General features: G+C 35.6%; 3 protein-coding genes across 5 annotated transcripts; 2 read left to right on the top strand and 1 right to left on the bottom strand.

Moving 5' to 3' along the window:
* Positions 1-359: 359 nt before the first annotated feature.
* Positions 360-3039, top strand: LOC9299766. The gene is made up of 2 exons (XM_002865406.2): positions 360-2659; positions 2775-3039. Exons 1-2 carry the CDS (start codon positions 943-945, stop codon positions 2855-2857), a joined length of 1800 nt encoding a protein of 599 aa, XP_002865452.2. The 5' UTR covers positions 360-942; the 3' UTR covers positions 2858-3039.
* A 2066-nt stretch (positions 3040-5105) lies between these two features.
* LOC9301526 (transcription initiation factor TFIID subunit 4b) lies at positions 5106-11030 on the bottom strand. 3 transcript variants are annotated; one of them, XM_002863643.2, is made up of 15 exons: positions 10920-11030; positions 10716-10821; positions 9519-10039; positions 9342-9434; positions 8098-8143; positions 7352-7983; positions 7041-7165; positions 6770-6857; positions 6548-6683; positions 6400-6455; positions 6256-6312; positions 6038-6178; positions 5889-5957; positions 5581-5803; positions 5106-5320 (listed from the first exon to the last, which is right to left on the bottom strand). In XM_002863643.2, the coding sequence occupies exons 1-15, from the start codon at positions 10956-10958 to the stop codon at positions 5178-5180; spliced, it is 2475 nt and encodes an 824-aa protein (XP_002863689.1). In that variant the 5' UTR covers positions 10959-11030; the 3' UTR covers positions 5106-5177. The 3 variants fall into 3 exon arrangements, with proteins under 3 accessions (XP_002863689.1, XP_020885472.1, XP_020885481.1); XM_021029813.1 differs by having other exon boundaries at positions 7352-7944; XM_021029822.1 differs by having other exon boundaries at positions 7352-7917.
* Positions 11031-11214: 184 nt separating this feature from the next.
* LOC9301525 (PXMP2/4 family protein 4) lies at positions 11215-13276 on the top strand. The gene is made up of 4 exons (XM_002865405.2): positions 11215-11714; positions 12441-12669; positions 12783-12907; positions 13000-13276. Exons 1-4 carry the CDS (start codon positions 11274-11276, stop codon positions 13078-13080), a joined length of 876 nt encoding a protein of 291 aa, XP_002865451.2. The 5' UTR covers positions 11215-11273; the 3' UTR covers positions 13081-13276.
* Positions 13277-17574: the final 4298 nt, after the last annotated feature.

Below are 17574 nucleotides of genomic sequence, written 5' to 3'. Positions count from 1 at the left end.
GGTTTAATCTGGTTCAACCAAACCGGACCAAATCGAAAACCCTATCTCACGATTTCATCTTCTTCATTTCTCGTTTTCACCATTTTCATTTTTTCTAAATCTTCAAACTTCATTTTTCATTTCCACCATTTTCGGTTTTCTAACTTGAGTGTCATAAAGTATTCGGGAAGCATCCTAGGTGTTTCCCGGAACCTTAACGTTTCCTTCCTTGACGTAAGTCCATCTACTTTCCAGGATTGGAACTTTGATTGTTCTAAAGACCATCCGCAAAACGGATAGACTTAAAGTTCTTCACAAACATATGTTGTTAATTTCCAAAAAAATCTTCAAAAATGTTGATGTGTGTCACTCAGCAGCCCTTCTTTTTTTATCTAGAATTGAATTCTGTTTTTATTGTTTAAAACAAACAGATTATATCTTAAATCATATAATACTACTATACATGCGAGTTGAGAAATATATAGAAAAGTCTCCAAATCAATCTCTTCTATATGCATCACCACTTAATTATCATATTTTCAAATTGAGAAACAATTATCTAGTACAATCTTACAGTCTAGTGCCATACAATTATATCGTTATAGAGAGCCTATCCAAATTTTTTAAAAATGCATTATGTCAAGTTGAATTTTGTAGGTAAATTCATAGAGAACACACTAATATAAAATAGTGGACAAAATGTCTCTGTTACATACTATATGATTTACAATTTTTTGAATTGTTTAAACGGAAAGGACCATTTGCATTTTTCACTTTCCTATGCGGCCGCTAGATGTCATCATATTACTAGGCCACTATAGTTCACTTTTTTAATAAACAAAAACCCACTTTGATCTGCATATCCACCTGGATCACATACAAAACCCTATTTCCCCTTTTTGTTTTTAACCTTCTTTAATCAGCAAGAACAGCCAAAAAGATCAACCAAATCTCAGATCTTTCATGGACCACTTCTCTTGCAAGAATACAAACAAGATGGCCAGGACCCACGTTGTTGTCGGTTCCAGACCGTGTTGTTTCTTCTGTGCCATGGAGGAAAAAGACCCTTGTGTTAGAAAAGCATGGTTAGAGTTATCTCTGAGAGATATGCACATGACAAGAGACGACACAGAGCTTGCTCTAACACTCAGTTTTATCTGGAGATACGCCATGTCTGACCCCGAGAACCCCGAGTTACCGACTCTCGGGGTCTTTGAGTGCATGACAAGGTTGATGAAGAAAGGTCTTGAGGATGTAGAATGGGTAATGACTGGCCAAAATGTGTATGTTCCTTACTATGCTGCTCATATCATTGGATCTTACACCATGAAGAACTCTGAGTTTGCTGCAAAAGCAGTGGAGTCTGGGGTAATAGCTCCATTGCTTGAGCTTATGAGAGGTAAAATGAGTTGGGTGGAGCAAAGAGTAGTGGTTAGGGCGTTAGGTCACTTGGCGAGCTACGAGACAACGTTTGAGGCAGTGGCTGCGTACGAGAATGAAGTAATGAGATTAGCCATGGAGATTGCAACGACATGTGTTGATGTTGTGTATGAGGAGTTTGTAAGTGTTCAAGAAAAAGGAAGAGTGAGGTATCACAGTGAATTGCTTACTAGAGGACTTGGAGGGTTAGAGATGGAAGACCGAAAAGCCGAGGAATGGGCAAGCCAACTCCAATGCTGGTCACTACATTTACTCAATTGCTTTGCTTACAAGCAAAGGTGTATTTCTCTTATTTGCAACAAAACCTTTCTCAAGGAGCTTAGCCAAATGTGGGGTGGATTGGTTAACCAAACTTCTCCTGCAGGAATCGGTCTAATTCGGATTATTTGCTATAGTAAACAAGGGCGAAGACATGTATCGGGATCGAGAGAAATGATACTGAGTCTATGCAATCTCTCCCGGTCTTCTGATGATTGGCAATACATGGGTATAGATTGCCTACTGCTCCTTCTTAAAGACCAAGAAACAAGGTACAAAGTCTTAGAGATGTCATTGTTTTATCTAGTAGACCTAGTTGAGCTTAAAGCTCTTAACGTCAGACCAAACCTAGGTGATAGAATAACTAAGGTTCTTGTAATGCATTACAACACAAAGAAAGGTTGTGTTTACTCTCACAAGGCCCAAAAGGCTTTGAAAGAACTATGGAGGAATAAAGTAGAGAGGAGAAAGAGGGAGCGAAAGTTTATGAGTAAGAATAAAGAATTTCTGACAGAGACAAGTGTTGTCGTAAATTTGATTAAGCAGCAAGCAAACCAATTGCTTTGTGTAGGAGACATAGAGGGAGCTATTAAATGCTACAACGAAGCGATAGGCTTATGTCCTTTGAAACTTAGGAGAAAGAGAATGATTCTTTATAGCGAAAGAGGAGAGTGTTACTTACTTCTTGGAGATGTAGATGCGGCTATAAGTGATTGCACAAGAGCTCTTTGCTTGTCGGAACCAGTGAATTCACATGGTAAGAGTCTTTGGACAAGGTCAAGAGCTTATGACATCAAAGGGCTTTCAAGAGAAAGCTTGATGGATTGTATCATGTTTGTCAATGGCCGCTGCTTTCGTGGTAATATTCCTTACTATGCTGCTCAAATGATCAGCAAACAGATGGAGGCTACATGGCTTTTTGAAGAGGCTAGAGCATCAAAGCTTAGAAGAATGATGCACAAGGAGAAATATCACTTAACTGGTATATTCATTTTCTTATACATATGTGTATGAATATACGATTTTGGATCTCATCTAGATATATAAAACAATTTCAAATTTCATGAGATAAATACATTTTTTTTTACTCTCTCAAGGTTTGTCGACGATCACAGAAGAACCTGGGAAGAAGAGGGAAGGAATGATGGTGCAAAGGAAGAAACTTGATCTCTTGGATTGATTAATCTATGTAGCATCTTATTCTGTCTCACTATTTTTTTCTTTTCGTTTTATATTAGAAAGTTTGGTACTTTTGTGATGGATTAGTATCGAATTGTCAAAGAGTTTTAAGTGTTGCATGACTCAAAATCAATATGTACTACTAGAAAATCTTGTTCTTATTTATATCGGGTTTTTTTTTTTTGATTAATTTATAAGATGGTTGCATTAGGATTGTATTTACTCACCACATATTTACTAAAAACAAACCCTAGTAAAGAAAATTTGCTCCAATATTGTTTTTTTTTTTTTTTTGTTCTTTACAAGTTCATCCAAAAAACACCAAAACAAAAACTATAATTAGTAGTCTTTGGGGTTACTTTTTTTCTTTCTACTATTATTGTTTCCATCTAATATTAGTATGACAACTTTTCCTAGTTGATTTTTCTTCTAGTCTATCCTTGCAATTCCAAAATGGATTATATGCATATAGATAAGATCGAATCCAAAAAAGTTACGATGATACAATATAAACATATTTGAAATTCGTGTTTTAATTATATTTATGGGTTCATAGTAGTTACAACGTTGTTTTCTTGGCATTGGATAGAGTGAAAATGAGTATTTTATGTGAAGAATTAAATGGGAAAGAGGTGCGAGTCGCAGAAGGTGGGGAGGACCACAAAACCACAATAAGGTCCGCGTGATCTTTAAAAATTTTAAACTCATTCTTTTACTTGAATATATGGTTTAGTCAGGGCCGTAACTGAGCACAGCCGGGTGAAACATTCGTGTTGGGCCCCCAAATTTTTAACGAGTAATATGTACAGATTTTGGGTTCCCCAAACAATAAAAAAAAAATTTATATATAGATTATAAAACCTCCAAACCGTAATTGTTTGTGGCCCCATAACTCGTAGGACCGGCCCTGGGTTTAGTGTAGACAAATTTCACGAGTTTACGTATATTATTCGAACTAATTAAGCATTATATTTTTATTATTTATGTACCCCAGAACTATCAATAATTCATGGCAACTATATTAAATTTAATCGATTATTTATGTTGGGGTCTAGTCGTCAACTAGACTGTGATACATGGAAAACTAGTCAATTAATTAGTGTCATCCGAAAGAGACCAACGAACTATTCAGCCTGCCATCTACACGAGTATATGAGGGCCTCCGGTCTCCTTTGACATGCAAAAGCTTTGGAGACCGTGGTATTGACTCACCTCCATGGAAAATCCTAAATGCAGTTGGTCGCGAAAGGCTCCATGACAAAAACATCATGCCCATGCCCATGTCCAGCCTTGAGTACAAGCGGGCCAAATCATGCTTGCGGTCGTAAATATAATAAATAAATTTTTGGGTGGTAATTTTCCAAAACTGTCACTAGCAGAATTGATCTCTACTTTATGTAGAAGCGTTAACATGGACATTTGAAATTTTTCCTTGTACATATTACTCTTTTTTTAGTCTTACTAATTACAGGCCTAAATGTTTTTAGTTTGTGGTCCATTAATTTTCAGGACCGGCTCCCGGCTACTCAAGACCCAGTTTTTGACCATGACTAAAAACATTGCTTATAGTGAAAAGGGATCGAACGAAATCCAAAATTGCAGTACAAGGATGAAAGATCAAGAAATCAAGTAACGTAATAAAATAATGTAACGCACAACCATGGTTTTGTGTGATTACCCACACAAAATCGATGACATGATCACACATCTAACACTAAAAGGTGCTCCAAACCTAATGTGGGAGGTATCACCTCTCTTTCCTTCAGCTATACCTAAATCTCCGATTGGGCACTAGTCCGTTCAAACCCGCCTTAGAAGTCTTTGTAGAAGCATTGGAGATTGATTGAAATAGGCCCCCATTTACTGCCCGGGATATTGGTCTATGCAAGATATCGTGGAATCTAAGCCACAACAGGACTTTAACATTACCCGTCGTCCCATGCATTCTTATCCTATTTTAATTAAGGAACGGTCCTAAAGTCCTAGTGACAAGTTCTTAAAAATGATTCGGACGTTTTGTAAAACATATCTGGTTGTTGTTTACACAGATTTCACTACTTGAAGTAATAAATTACGATCAATCTACAAATACGAGATATATGATTTATTAAGATTGGTATTGTTTTTAAATGAATTTGTAACATTTTTACTCTCTAAAATTTTGTATTGGATGCAAGGTAATTTGTATTGTAAAGTGACGTTTGAGTGGTGAAATGGCCATGAAAAACGATGAATACAACAAGACACAATGGTATAAAAATAACTTGAGCCATGACGATTAAATTATCAGCAGAAGCTTATAAATATAATGATTCTGTTTTCTATTGAATTAATCGATACATTAGAGTGGATTTGGACATCTGCGGCTCTCTTTCAAGGACCGCAACCACATCCTTCACAGAGATTGTCCTCACCACTTTCGGTTGAAGCGACGAACCTTGGTTTTTCCCTACTCTTCGACCACCTGCAAACAAGAGTCCATATCTTATTGTCACAAACAAAACCACGAGGAACCTAATTCAATAGACAAAAGCCACATCACAACTAGACTCTTAGCATTTCCAACACTAGCAGCATTTCATGCTTTCCAGGAGGGTTTATTGGTTTTCAACCGAGAGAAAAGGTTTGAGCTTTGTTCATCGGCTTTGCTGAGGGAAACAAACTGTTTTCTTGTTCCTGACTCTTTACTCTTAACTAAAAAACCGGTTTAGAAAATGGACTTACCAGTTCCAGAAAACCTTCGTCCACCATCTTGCCTGTCTTTGGAGTTCTTTCCTCCACCTGAAGTAGTTTTCTGATTCCCATCTTTACCAGCTTCAGATACAGATTTCTGACGAGCTTCAGCCATTAATTGCCATTTCAAGAACGCATCATCTCCTCCGACAGCAGCACGAGCAGCAACATTTGCAGCCGTCGTTCTCATTTTGTCGTCATCTTCTTTATTTACCTTCACATGTCGAAACCACTTTTATAAGAAAATTGCAAAGGTAAATTTAATGTAGCTCCAGAATGTATTATTAATTTATCCATACCTTCACACCCTTTGAACGATTATCTTCTTTCTCCTTCTCACTGTCAACCCCACCATCACCTTCTTCACTCTGCAACAAAAAGAACAAATTGTACAATGTCTGTGTGCCAGAGTAAAAATAAGAACATAGATAATGAGCTCATAACAGACCTCACTCGGTTTCTTCAGCTTTTCTGCTTCTGCCTGTTTCTTCTCCCATTCCTCCTTCACCTTCTGATTCATTTCGTTGATTTGTAGCCGAATATCTGATGTGATAAAAGTCCGGTGTCTAGATTTCTCAGCATCAACCCGCTGAAGAAGCATTTTTAGCTTCAGAAAGAATATATCAAACAATGTTGAAGCAGGTAGTAAGAGAAAGTTAGACTGACCTGCTTTGACAACCGAATTATATGGGACAATAGTCCTCGCATCCTTTCCTCCACACACTGAAAGCACAAATACATGAGAAAAGGGGAGCAAAAAAAAATCTCAAGTACTGTATGCAAACAATGCACAAGAAGTTGACATCTCACCAAAGACAAGCACCGTTCGACATCATTGCTTATCTGCTTTAAACCAGCTTTCGCCACTGCCAGATAAGAAAACCAAATGTAAGCTTTGTTTCCAAGTGATTCAATAACTAGAAATTAAAATAGAAGAAGATATGGGAAGTATCCCAACTAATTTCCGCCAGCTTTCTCTGCAGAGGATTTTTCTGCAAGATTAATCTTTCTTCCTCTTCGTGCACAACTCTCCGAGATGCTTCGGAAACACGACCATCTTCCTTGGCCCCAGAAAATAATTGTTCTTCCTCTTCCTAAACCAAATGCAGACAAAAAGGTGATTTATTCAGTAAACTACATCCAGATTAAAATTGAAAACTGAAGCTACCAGGAAACGCACCCTGAGATTAACACCACTGACTGCAGTGACATCATTGAGCTGTTCAATACTTTGATCCATAGAATTCCCTGCTACTTTTTGCTTCTTGCTGCAAGTTGATCCATGAAAAACGATTATGATTTTATTTTACTTGGGGACTCAAAAAGAAAAGTGCTTAAAGCTGTAAGAATCCTTACAACAGAAATATCTTATTATGATTTTAAGTGGCTAACGAAGAAAGAGTGACTTAAGAAAACAGTTCCCTTTTTCTAAGCCTGAGCAGATCAATTACCTTGGTGGTGGAGGTGAAGAACCTAATGTCTCAAGAGGTTTTTTCTGACCAACAGAAGGCTTTTTAGGTGGCATCCTAGCATTTACTCCTCCTTGAGAGCTTCCCAATGGGCCACGAGAATTCATCTGTTGGATACACAAACAATGTCAATGAGAGAGATTGTCCAATTGAAACTTTTTCCATATACTGTTTATATTAGAAATTATAAAACCCAAAACGAGGAAAAACAATAATGTCGAGGTTGTCGGAAATGACAAGGAAAATATGCAAGGCCTTTTGGAGCTAAAACGATATATCAATAGATCTCTTACCGTTGTGCTAGCGTCTAGTTGAGTTGTCATGGAAGGAGAAACAGAGCTTGCATGCCCCATGTTGTTAGGTGTGGATAAAACCATTCTAGAGGACTCCTTCTCTAAGTCCTCATTCGAAGTCACTGAGGCTGCATTATTCTTTTCAAAACTTTGATCAACTAATTCCTGCTTTACATTGGACACTGATGATCCTTGACCAGGTGCAGAATTTAGAGGCGATGAGCTGTTCTGGAAGTGCGATGTAGCGCCACCTTGAACCCTATTCGGATCATTTACAGAACTTGGCCTCTCAAACTTGGGCATAGTCATCATGTTTGTGGTCGACTGGGGCGGTCCTCCAAGACCAGTTGATCCCATAGGCTGGTTATGTGTCACATGTCTCATATGGGAATCATGAAGGTGAGGCCTCAACGAGGAACCAGAAGCATTGGTGTTTGGACCCGGGTATGTGTGAAAACTACCAGAGGTGGTATACATAGAAAAAGAACTTGGTGGATGCTGCATCTGGTGCTGCGGATGTTTGGTAAGTCCCTGTACCGGAACTGAACTGCCTAAGGTGCCTGAAGCTGAGGACGGTAATTGGTTAAGGTGGACTGCACGAGGATCAGACTGAGATTTTTGATTATTGATTTCTGCGAATGAATAGATTTAATCTATGGAGATAAGATATATCTATGGAGAGTATAGAAGCTTTATGATAATGGTGAAAGAAAAATAAAAAGAGTGCATTAGTGAATAATTTATACCAGTAGAAGGAGCTTGAATTCCAATTTTTCCCTGGTTATAGTTCACCTGGAAACAATGAGCACAGATTACAAATAAAGAAGAATCTAGACCCACTTAATGACAACCACGGTACAACTTCAAATGCTTCAACAGTTGGAATTAAGAACCCAGTTCAAAAAGCAAAACCTTCATTATAAAATAGTAGAAGAACAGAGTAAAAACTCCCAAAGAGAATAGCTTCAACCTTATATTTAGGAAAAGACAACTCCCAGACGAAAAAGGGAAAAAAAAATAGAAATCCTATTGTAATAAGGAAAGAACAAAAAAATGGAAATCCTAATTAGAAATAGAATTGGACTAAAACTTTCGTATTATATTATTATTATAATGGAAATAAGATAAAATCGTATCAGTTGGTATACTTGTACTAGTCCCACTATGCAGACGTTGACCACAAACTCTGGAAGTATAAATTGAGCACCCTTTAACATGTCAACTAAAAAATGTTAGACAGTGTGTGAATGAGATGTGGGGCAAACGCAAGTCAGTAAAATCATATGATTAATCAAACCAGGCATAAGTGATAACCTTAGAAAAGAATTATAACCCGGTTCTGTAAGAAAATAGTAAATCTCAGACTTTTTGGTTGTGATCAAAATAAAGAATTCAATATGTTGTATCTAATTTATGAAGCCACTGCAAGGTAACGGAAAGAAGTGAAAGCGAGAAAAGATGCAGACAGTGCAAAACGACCTTCTGGTTAAGGATTTTGCAAAAGAGGCCACGAAGAGATACAAAAAAGTTTGAAACATTTGTTGATCTCTTAACGTGAAGGTAAAAACAACCCAACCAAATAGTAACTGGAAAAATATTAACCAAAAGAAATTCCTATCAACTGGAAACTGGAAAAAATCATCAGATGACAGATATACAGTATCGTGAAAGATGCCAGCCTGAATTTGGCGAAAAAACCAAAAGATAAATCTTGATAGAACTATATATATTCTAAAAATCATTTGACTTAAAGATCACCAGTTATACTTCATGTCAGACCATTCTATGTGCATTTAAGCTAATAAAAAAAACAATAGTCTCTGGATCCAGTTAAATTCAAAGGACAAAAGTAAAAGAAAAAAAGAGTAAACAATGAAAAGCCCTAGCAAGCAGAATTTTTAAACAGACGATTCCATTCACAATCTAATACCCTAAGTCGGTTGTCTGGTTTTAGTCACTACATGACACAAAATATGCAAAATGGTAATACCTGTTGGAGTTTACTAACTGCCATCCTGAGCATCTGATCGCCTACAATATCCTTCATATGTCGTGTGAACCCCTCTTTGGGAATTTCATTTTTCTGCAAAAAGAGTATCAGAAGGAAAGCAATAATGATGCAATAGCTTTGGAACAGAATGTCAAATGATTTCACAGATAGACATACCTTAAGTCTAGCATATAGGGTACGGAGCTGCAGTGCTCTATCTTTATCGAGTTGGTTCATTAAAGTAGGAAGCAAAGCAGCAAATGGTACTTGCTTAGGGTTGCGGTTCATAGGGTTAACATTTATAGGGTTAACAGGCGGTTCCACTCCCCGAGCCTGTTGACTACTCATCTTTTGCAGTTTCATATACTGAGATTCACTCTCTTGATTATGTGATCTATCTGATTCATTACCAGTAGGATTCTTTTCAGAACTCGGTAACCCAGTTGTTTGGGGGACCTGCGAGGGATTCTCCCAGAGTTGACCAGCTCGATGAAGGTTTTGAGGCTGGTTGTGTTGTAAATGAGATTCATTTGCGTGTTTCAAATCATGTTGATGTTGATTTTCTATAGCCGTAGCTGATCCTTGTTGCTCCTTCATTTGAGTATTTTCAAGGCTGTGCTGCGTCTGGACATTGATATTAGAATCTCCAATACCATTCTTCCATGTTGCAAACTGTTGGTTGGGAGAGTGATTGTTTCCTATAGAAATAATTCAAAAAACTGGTTGATGAAACTAGAAACACAAGTTAAACTGGAGGAAAAATCAGATAATGCCCAAAAAAGGAACAAAAGCCAGGATTTTGTTGTAGCAGATGATGCATACAAAATGCATATTTAGTAGCTCTCATACACCTATCCACAGATCACAACCTAATTGTATTTCAATATTTAACGCGGAGTAAGAGGAAAGAGATCACTTCCAGTACCAGAGACAGAAAATTACGACCAACGTCAAGATTGCAGTGAACCAAGAATAAAGCCAAACACTAAAGCATCACCAACCTATTACCTACCCTGGCTAATTAGTCCCATCACACTGACCAATTTTAATGACTCAACAAGCAACTAGACAGGCTATTGGCAATGACAACAAAGCTTAACCCGATATTAGCATACAAAAGCCCTTAAAAACTAGTCTTCCATGACCTAACCAAGACATCTTCTTAATTTATCCATGTTCCAAGAGTAATAACCTATCTGAGAAAACTGTAGATATCAAAACAAGCACAACTTTGCTAACATGTCAAAGCTTCCCAAATCATCCCCTCCAAGAGAAAACCCAAAAAAAAAAATACTATCTTTACATTAACCAATAGAGCACCTAAATCCCTCCACAAAATCTAAATCTAAGAGCGAATTTGTAGAGAAACCAAACCTGGGTTTGTCACGAGCGGTAGTGTAGTAGTCATAGAACCTTCAATATCACGATTCAGAGCAGCTTGGAACGCATCTACGTCAGCTCCTGAATGCATCGATTCATCCTAACAAACACAATTCGACCGGAATCAAAAACCACGTCGACGATTCCAGCCACCCAGAAAGACATCACACAAAATTGGATTGTGATTAGAAACCTAACCTCGTCTTCTTCGAGGAGCTTGAAAATTGAAGGATCCATTGAAATTAGCTCTAAAGCTGGGGAAGGCAAAGAGAAAGAGCTCTCGGCGAAGATGTTACAAGATTAGTCCTACACTAAACCTCATGTCGTTTATTAGCTTCGTTTTAGCACTGTATGTCGTTTTTAATTTTGGACGAAACGGTGTCGTTTGTTGAAAGAGCTGAAAATTGCTGATGAGTAACCAACCTCATGGTGTTTATCGGTTTTGTTTGAAAACTGTACGTCGTTTAAATGAATAAGCCAAACGTTGTCGTTTTCACTGTTACGTGGAGAGAGATTTATCAAACTTTGTGTCGTTTATGGTTTAAGCACTGTATGTCGTTTTGGTCTGTTGAGACAAAACGCTGTCGTTTTATTCTGGTACAGAAACCGATACATCAAAACAGTGTAAAGCTGCCGCCATTAACGAAGCATCGGAGAACCAAAAAAATGAACATCGTTGGATTGAGCAAACGTTTCTTCTCCGATCATCGTTCTCTTAACGGAATCAACAATGCTCTCGTGAAAACTGTGTTCTCCGGTCGGAAACCGATCTTCGGATTCTACGGCCGATCGTTTCACGAGCTGCGCAAAACTGGGAATTTCGTAGTTCCTCGTGTCTTCTCCGTGTCGCGAAATCTAACGACTAATGCTTCGTCTTCTTCGAAACAACCTGCATTTCTACGATGGTATTTGAGAAAGCTCGAATCACATCCTTTCATGACTAAGAGTATCACTACTTCTCTCATTTATATGGCCGCAGATCTCACTTCTCAGGTTTGGTTCTCGTGGAATTAGGTTTTTGATTCTTTGCAGTTTTGGAATTTAGGGTTCTCTTTCATTTCATTACTAATTAGAGAATTTTGTTAAAGTTTTGAATTTTATCTCTTGATTTAGGAAGAAAACACCAATCTCACATTGTTTCAAACCTAAAAATTCCAAATTTGATGTGGTACCTTTTAAGCTAGATAATAGCTGGATATAGCACTAAAGTTGGTGTGATTTGTGTTTTGGTTTGATTGTTTTGCTTTCTAAGTTGTTATTCTCCGATCTTTGATCCATTCTGTGTTCTCAACTTTTGTAATTTGATATGTGAGACTGTACTAACATCGTTTACTGAATACCGGACAAATTTATCTGCTTTGGTAGCTCGAATAACCGACATCCCAATCTACTAATCTGTATGTTTTACTCTTGTGAATTTGAAGTCTTTCTGTGCTGAGTAATGGATGAATTTAGTACCGGTTTAGTAGCTCAGAAAACTTACATTCCAATCTTCTTGTTACCTCTTGTAAATTCTTATCTTTAAGGCAGAAAAGTTTTAGGTCTGTGTCTTGTGGTGCTTGTAAACTATTTGTTTCTTCCTATCATATGTGGATTTCTCCTTTCAGTTATTCTGTGATGTTATGGTTCGCTTCCCTGAATATTATGTGTGTATAAGAGAAAGGAAACTAGAGACCCTTTTGTTTCTTTATTTGTACTGATTCTGTAATTCTTCAACAGATGATCACGATGCAGCCAATGGGTTCTTTTGACCTGATAAGAACAGCCAGAATGGCTAGCTTTGGGTTGATATTTCTCGGGCCGTCACAGCATTTGTGGTTCAGTTACCTTTCAAAGATATTGCCAAAGCGTGATGTGTTGACAACCTTTAAGAAAATAATGATGGGGCAGGTTCTTTTCGGACCTGTTAGCAACACGGTCTTCTATTCCTACAATGCTGCTTTACAAGGTACAAGCTTATGGATTGAAGTGTTCTTTGTTTCAAATGGATTTAGCTTTTTACTGTAAATTTATGGTGCTCATCATGTGCTTGGTTCTGGCACGTTGCGGGTCCTTTTTAAGGTGAAAACTCTGGAGAAATTTTGGCGAGGTTGAAGCGAGATCTTCTGCCAACATTGAAAAATGGACTTATGTATTGGCCCGTCTGTGATTTTGTTACATTCAAGTATGTGCCAGTTCATCTACAGGTAAACCAAATATCTATCTTATTACTTTCTCTATTGTTTGGAATGTCTTGTTAGACACTTCTTAACTTCAACTTGTAATCTTTTGGTTGCAGCCGCTGATGAATAGCTCGTGCGCATATATATGGACGATTTATTTGACATATATGGCAAACCAGACGAAAGCTGACAGCTGAACAATGACAATTATGAGTGTTCTTGGCCACACGCAATCGCATTCTCTTTATTCAATTGAACCAACCATTAGTACTAGTAGAATTTTTCTTGGTGTCTACAATGCACCAAAAATTTCGCATAGATATGGACACAAACATGTATGAATTTTGATCATCCAAGCATATATTTATCAGGAATTCTCAAAGTTCCATCACATTTCACTGCGAAAACTTGCTTCACCATCTTCTTTTTCTCTCCATCCTTAGGAGTATAAAAAGCAAAACTACTTGTTAAAACACAGTCTTACCAAAGGGCCAAACTTCAAAGGGCACATTTGCAGTTATTAAAATCTCACCACGGTAGTACGGTACAATGAATAGCTCGTGTGCACCCCGGTGAGATTTTCTCTACGTTACTAGTTTGGCAACAAATGAAAGGAACCAGTTTGAGATCGAAACTTGGATGCAACTACCACCCACTAAGTTCAAGCCGACCATATGTCGCTGTTAGGGCCAAATACGAAAGTTCCATTTTCCGCATGAAAGAAGCAACCCAAACAAAAATCAGACAAATCTCTTCTTTGTCACTCTCGCTTACGCAAATGCAAGACTTTTTTCGTTCCATGAATTACCAAAATGGCTTTACCATACTTGACTCATATATATATGCCATTTGCTATGATTTGGGCCATAAAAATAGCCCGAGTTTTATTTGTTGTTACTTTCTTGTAGTTCTGGGCAAATAAATCGAACCGAATGTACCGAACCGAAACCGAAGCAAAAAAAACCGAACCGAATCGAACCGAAAATTTAAAAATAACCGAATAGAAACTAAATTCTATAACCGAAATAACCGTAACCGAGTCGGTACCGAACCGAAATACCCGAAATACAATTATATTTTCAAAATAATTAGTTATTTATAGACCAAATAATAAAAAATATTTGAAAAATATATAAAAATAGTAAAAATACTCAAAAATAACCGAAATATATCCAAAAATACTCAAAAATAACCGAAATATCCGAAAATATCCTAAGCAAAATAACCGAATGGATACTAAATTTTGATACCAAAGTATTGTTGTAAATGGACATCAAAATTTGTTGGGCTTTAGGCATCATGAATCTTTGGGCCGGCCCTGGTCCTTCGATAGTGGCCAAAACAAAACACTGTTTTTCTTTCTAAGTATATATATACATTTGTCCTTAAATTTTTGTCCTATTATATATTTTCACTTTCTTTATAAGAAAAAACAATTGGCACGAGATATTTGCCGTCAGAAAAAAAAACATGATATTTGTTTTTCCGTATTTTCTTCCACAGAAAATAGATTAAAAAAAAAAAACCAAAATTGAAATCTAAAAGCCATCAGGAAATCTACACGTGGAGACAATTATAAGAGCTACCGACATTTTAATATTGTTCGTCGTATTCAACGGCACTCGACAAATGGGACCCACAGTGTATCTTATCATACGTGGCGAAGATCTAGTTGCTATGACGTCAGCATGCCGAAAGGCAAAAGACGCAGCTAGTGATTTTCCTTTATTCTCCTCATTCGAAAATCGAAAGTGGAAACTCTACTTTTTTGTTACCATAATAATTGACCCAAACCGAACCGATTTAAATTGAATCAAATTTTGTCGGCCGATATTTAAAAATTTTTAAAATTATACACTCTCTGTTTCAAAATATAAGGTGTTTTGAAGAAACTTTTTTGTTTCACAATATAAGTCGTTTTCAAGTTTCTATATAAATTATATATTACTTTACTCCCTCCGTTTTCGAATAGTTGTCGTTTTAACTATATGCACACAAATTAAGAAACTATTAATGTTGTTAGTTTTTCGATATAAAAATATCATTAATTATCTACCTAAACATAATTTAACCAATAATAAATCAAGTTGCATAATAAAAATAAATCTAAAAAATAAAAAAAGTAATAAATTTGCATCGAAAACTGAAAACGACAACTAATTAAAAACAAAAAAATTCTAAAACGACAACTATTCGAAAACGGAGGGAGTAATATTTTATGATTATTTCTATTATGCAATCTCTTTTATGATTGACTGAACTTTTAAAAAATATATCTTCTTAATCGGCGTGCTTTTAGCTAAAATGTCTTATATTTTGAAACGGAGGGAGTATCAAATTATCCCCATTTATTTAAAATATTTTAGTTATCTTTATTAAATAAAATGCATTTAGGGTTTCTTTAGAATTCTTTAGAAATAAAACAAATTTTTTTTTTGTCAACCACACATTAATTATTAAAAGACTTCTTGATTGGTAAACATAGATCTTTGAAAACATAGATACAGACCCAGCAGAAGTATTACGATTAGCGGAAAAAGAGGCACAATTGTGGCAGTCAGCTCAAATTGAGCTCCATAATGAAAATCATGGTTCTATGGACTTGGTAAATCAAGATCGAGTGAGGGATATTTCACTTGAGGCGGAGTATTCGGGATACCGTTGTTTTGTGGATGGATCATGGAAAGAAAGTGATAGGTTCTCAGGTACAGGCTGGTTCTGTACATCGTCAAATGGAGAGCCGACAACCATGGGAGCTGCGAACCTCCGTAGAAGTCTATCTCCACTACATGCCGAAGTCGAGGCCCTTCTCTGGGCGATGAAGTGTATGATTGGTGCAGATAATCAAGAGGTAGCGTTCTTTACAGACTGTTCAGACCTGGTGAAGATGGTGTCTTCTCCAACCGAATGGCCGGCGTTTTTAGTGTATTTGGAGGAATTTCAGAGCGACAAAGAGGAGTTTTCATCTTTTTCTTTATCTTTAATTTCTCGTAGGGCTAATAGTAAGGCGGATAATCTGGCACGAAAAGTACGCACAGAACCGTTTCATATCACCTATGTAAACAACATTCCTCATGAATGACTCTTTTGAGCTCTAATTAATTGCGGATGACAAAAAAAAAAAAAAAAAGACTTCTTGATTGGTTGCTCAATTAGGATGAGTAGTGTTTACAAAAGTAATTTTAGAAAATAAAAGTCGAGACGAACGGAGTAAGCAGTCCGCCTTAATATTACATAAACGAAAAATAAGAGAAAGGTTGGAAAACAAATTTATTTTAAAAAAGAGTAATTTACTTTCTCATTTTTTTCTTTTTTTGGACAAAAATTTATTTTCTCATTAAAACCTAAAATTAAACTATGGTTCCTAATAGAGATCAAACCGTACAATACAGATCAGTTTTATTACTAACAAAAACGTTTACATATATTTTTGTTACTAGTAAGGGTGTGACTGGTTGGACGGTATCTTTATAGTACAACTTCAAAAAAAGTTTAAAGCCCTAATATTGAACCAATCAAGCTATAGCTTTCCTAAAAAATCTCACAGCCCAACACAACTTTTTTTTTTTTTGTAACTCTTAAAATTTCTACATCATATTTTTTTTATCTTTTAAGAGCTGTAGACATTTTTTTCTCTAATATTTAATTATTTATTTTTAATGTATATTAGTACATGATACTTTAAATATAAGAAATTTTCTAAAAAATCTCACAGCTCAAAACAACTTTTTTTTTTTGCTATAACTCTTAAAATTTCTACAGCATATTTTTTTCTGTTTCAAGAGCTGTAGACATTTTTTTCCTATATTTAATTATTTATTTTTTATACGGCATATGAGTACATGATACTTTAAACATAAGAAAAAATAATCTATTTACAATATTTTTACTAAAGTGATAGAAAATTATATATATAAATATATATATATATAGATATATATTTATATTTAATTTCATTATTATAAAATTTTATATTATAATATATATTTTCCCCAAAAATTGTATAATGTATATATGAAACTTACCATTTATTATATGTTTCATTTGTTATCGTATGTAATATATTGCAAAATTTTAAAATTCATATACTTAAAATTTAAATCTATAATATTTAACTAACTTTACCAATCATGCTTTACTATTTAAGTACCTACAGAAAAAACCTACAGTTATAGCAAACACAGATACAACAAAAATTCTACAACAAAAATTTTACAGCTACAACTCAACTAATCACCCACTAAAACCACACCACACTTTTTCACAATTGTACATTCAAAATCTAAATATGTATTTATCTGATATAAAAGAAAATTAATATTAAATAATTAATAAGTTTATAGCAGAACTTAGATTATTTTTCTATCTAAAATAAATTATTTTCCTTATAAATCATAATTAATAATTAATCACAACCTTAAATATACAAGAAATCTTATATATGTTTTTTTAAAATTTATTTATTGCCTAGAAGTAATTATGTTTATAATAATTATATTTAACACCTAATCTGAACCAAAAATTTCAAACCAAATACAAATAAGGGGGTGTTATTGGTTTGTGATTTAAATAGAGTTTTAGTGATTTGAAATGTTATGTAGAATCTCTTGTTATTCGATCAAGATTTTTTTAAAGTTTGTTAAAGTCTGGTGTTATTAATTTAAGATTTGTAAAAAGTAATCTAAAATCTT

The sequence above is a fragment of the Arabidopsis lyrata genome (genome assembly GCF_000004255.2).
Source record: "Arabidopsis lyrata subsp. lyrata unplaced genomic scaffold ARALYscaffold_8, whole genome shotgun sequence".
Taxonomy (NCBI): domain Eukaryota; kingdom Viridiplantae; phylum Streptophyta; class Magnoliopsida; order Brassicales; family Brassicaceae; genus Arabidopsis; species Arabidopsis lyrata.
Note: the sequence above shows the minus strand (reverse complement) of the source record. Positions and strands in the feature narration are given on the sequence as shown.

Excerpts from the sequence above, each read along its gene's own strand:
- LOC9301526 (XM_002863643.2), bottom strand. The coding sequence starts at position 10,958 with ATGGATCCTTCAATTTTCAAGCTCCTCGAAGAAGACGAG. Across the intron at positions 7,984-8,097 it reads AATTCAAGCTCCTTCTACTG|AAATCAATAATCAAAAATCT; the intron begins GTATAAATTATT and ends ATTCATTCGCAG. Across the intron at positions 6,313-6,399 it reads TCGAACGGTGCTTGTCTTTG|TGTGTGGAGGAAAGGATGCG; the intron begins GTGAGATGTCAA and ends TTGTGCTTTCAG.
- LOC9299766 (XM_002865406.2), top strand. The coding sequence starts at position 943 with ATGGACCACTTCTCTTGCAAGAATACAAACAAGATGGCCAGGACCCAC. Across the intron at positions 2,660-2,774 it reads GGAGAAATATCACTTAACTG|GTTTGTCGACGATCACAGAA; the intron begins GTATATTCATTT and ends TACTCTCTCAAG.
- LOC9301525 (XM_002865405.2), top strand. The coding sequence starts at position 11,274 with ATGTCGTTTTGGTCTGTTGAGACAAAACGCTGTCGTTTTATTCTGGTA. Across the intron at positions 11,715-12,440 it reads CCGCAGATCTCACTTCTCAG|ATGATCACGATGCAGCCAAT; the intron begins GTTTGGTTCTCG and ends ATTCTTCAACAG. Across the intron at positions 12,670-12,782 it reads CTACAATGCTGCTTTACAAG|GTGAAAACTCTGGAGAAATT; the intron begins GTACAAGCTTAT and ends GTCCTTTTTAAG.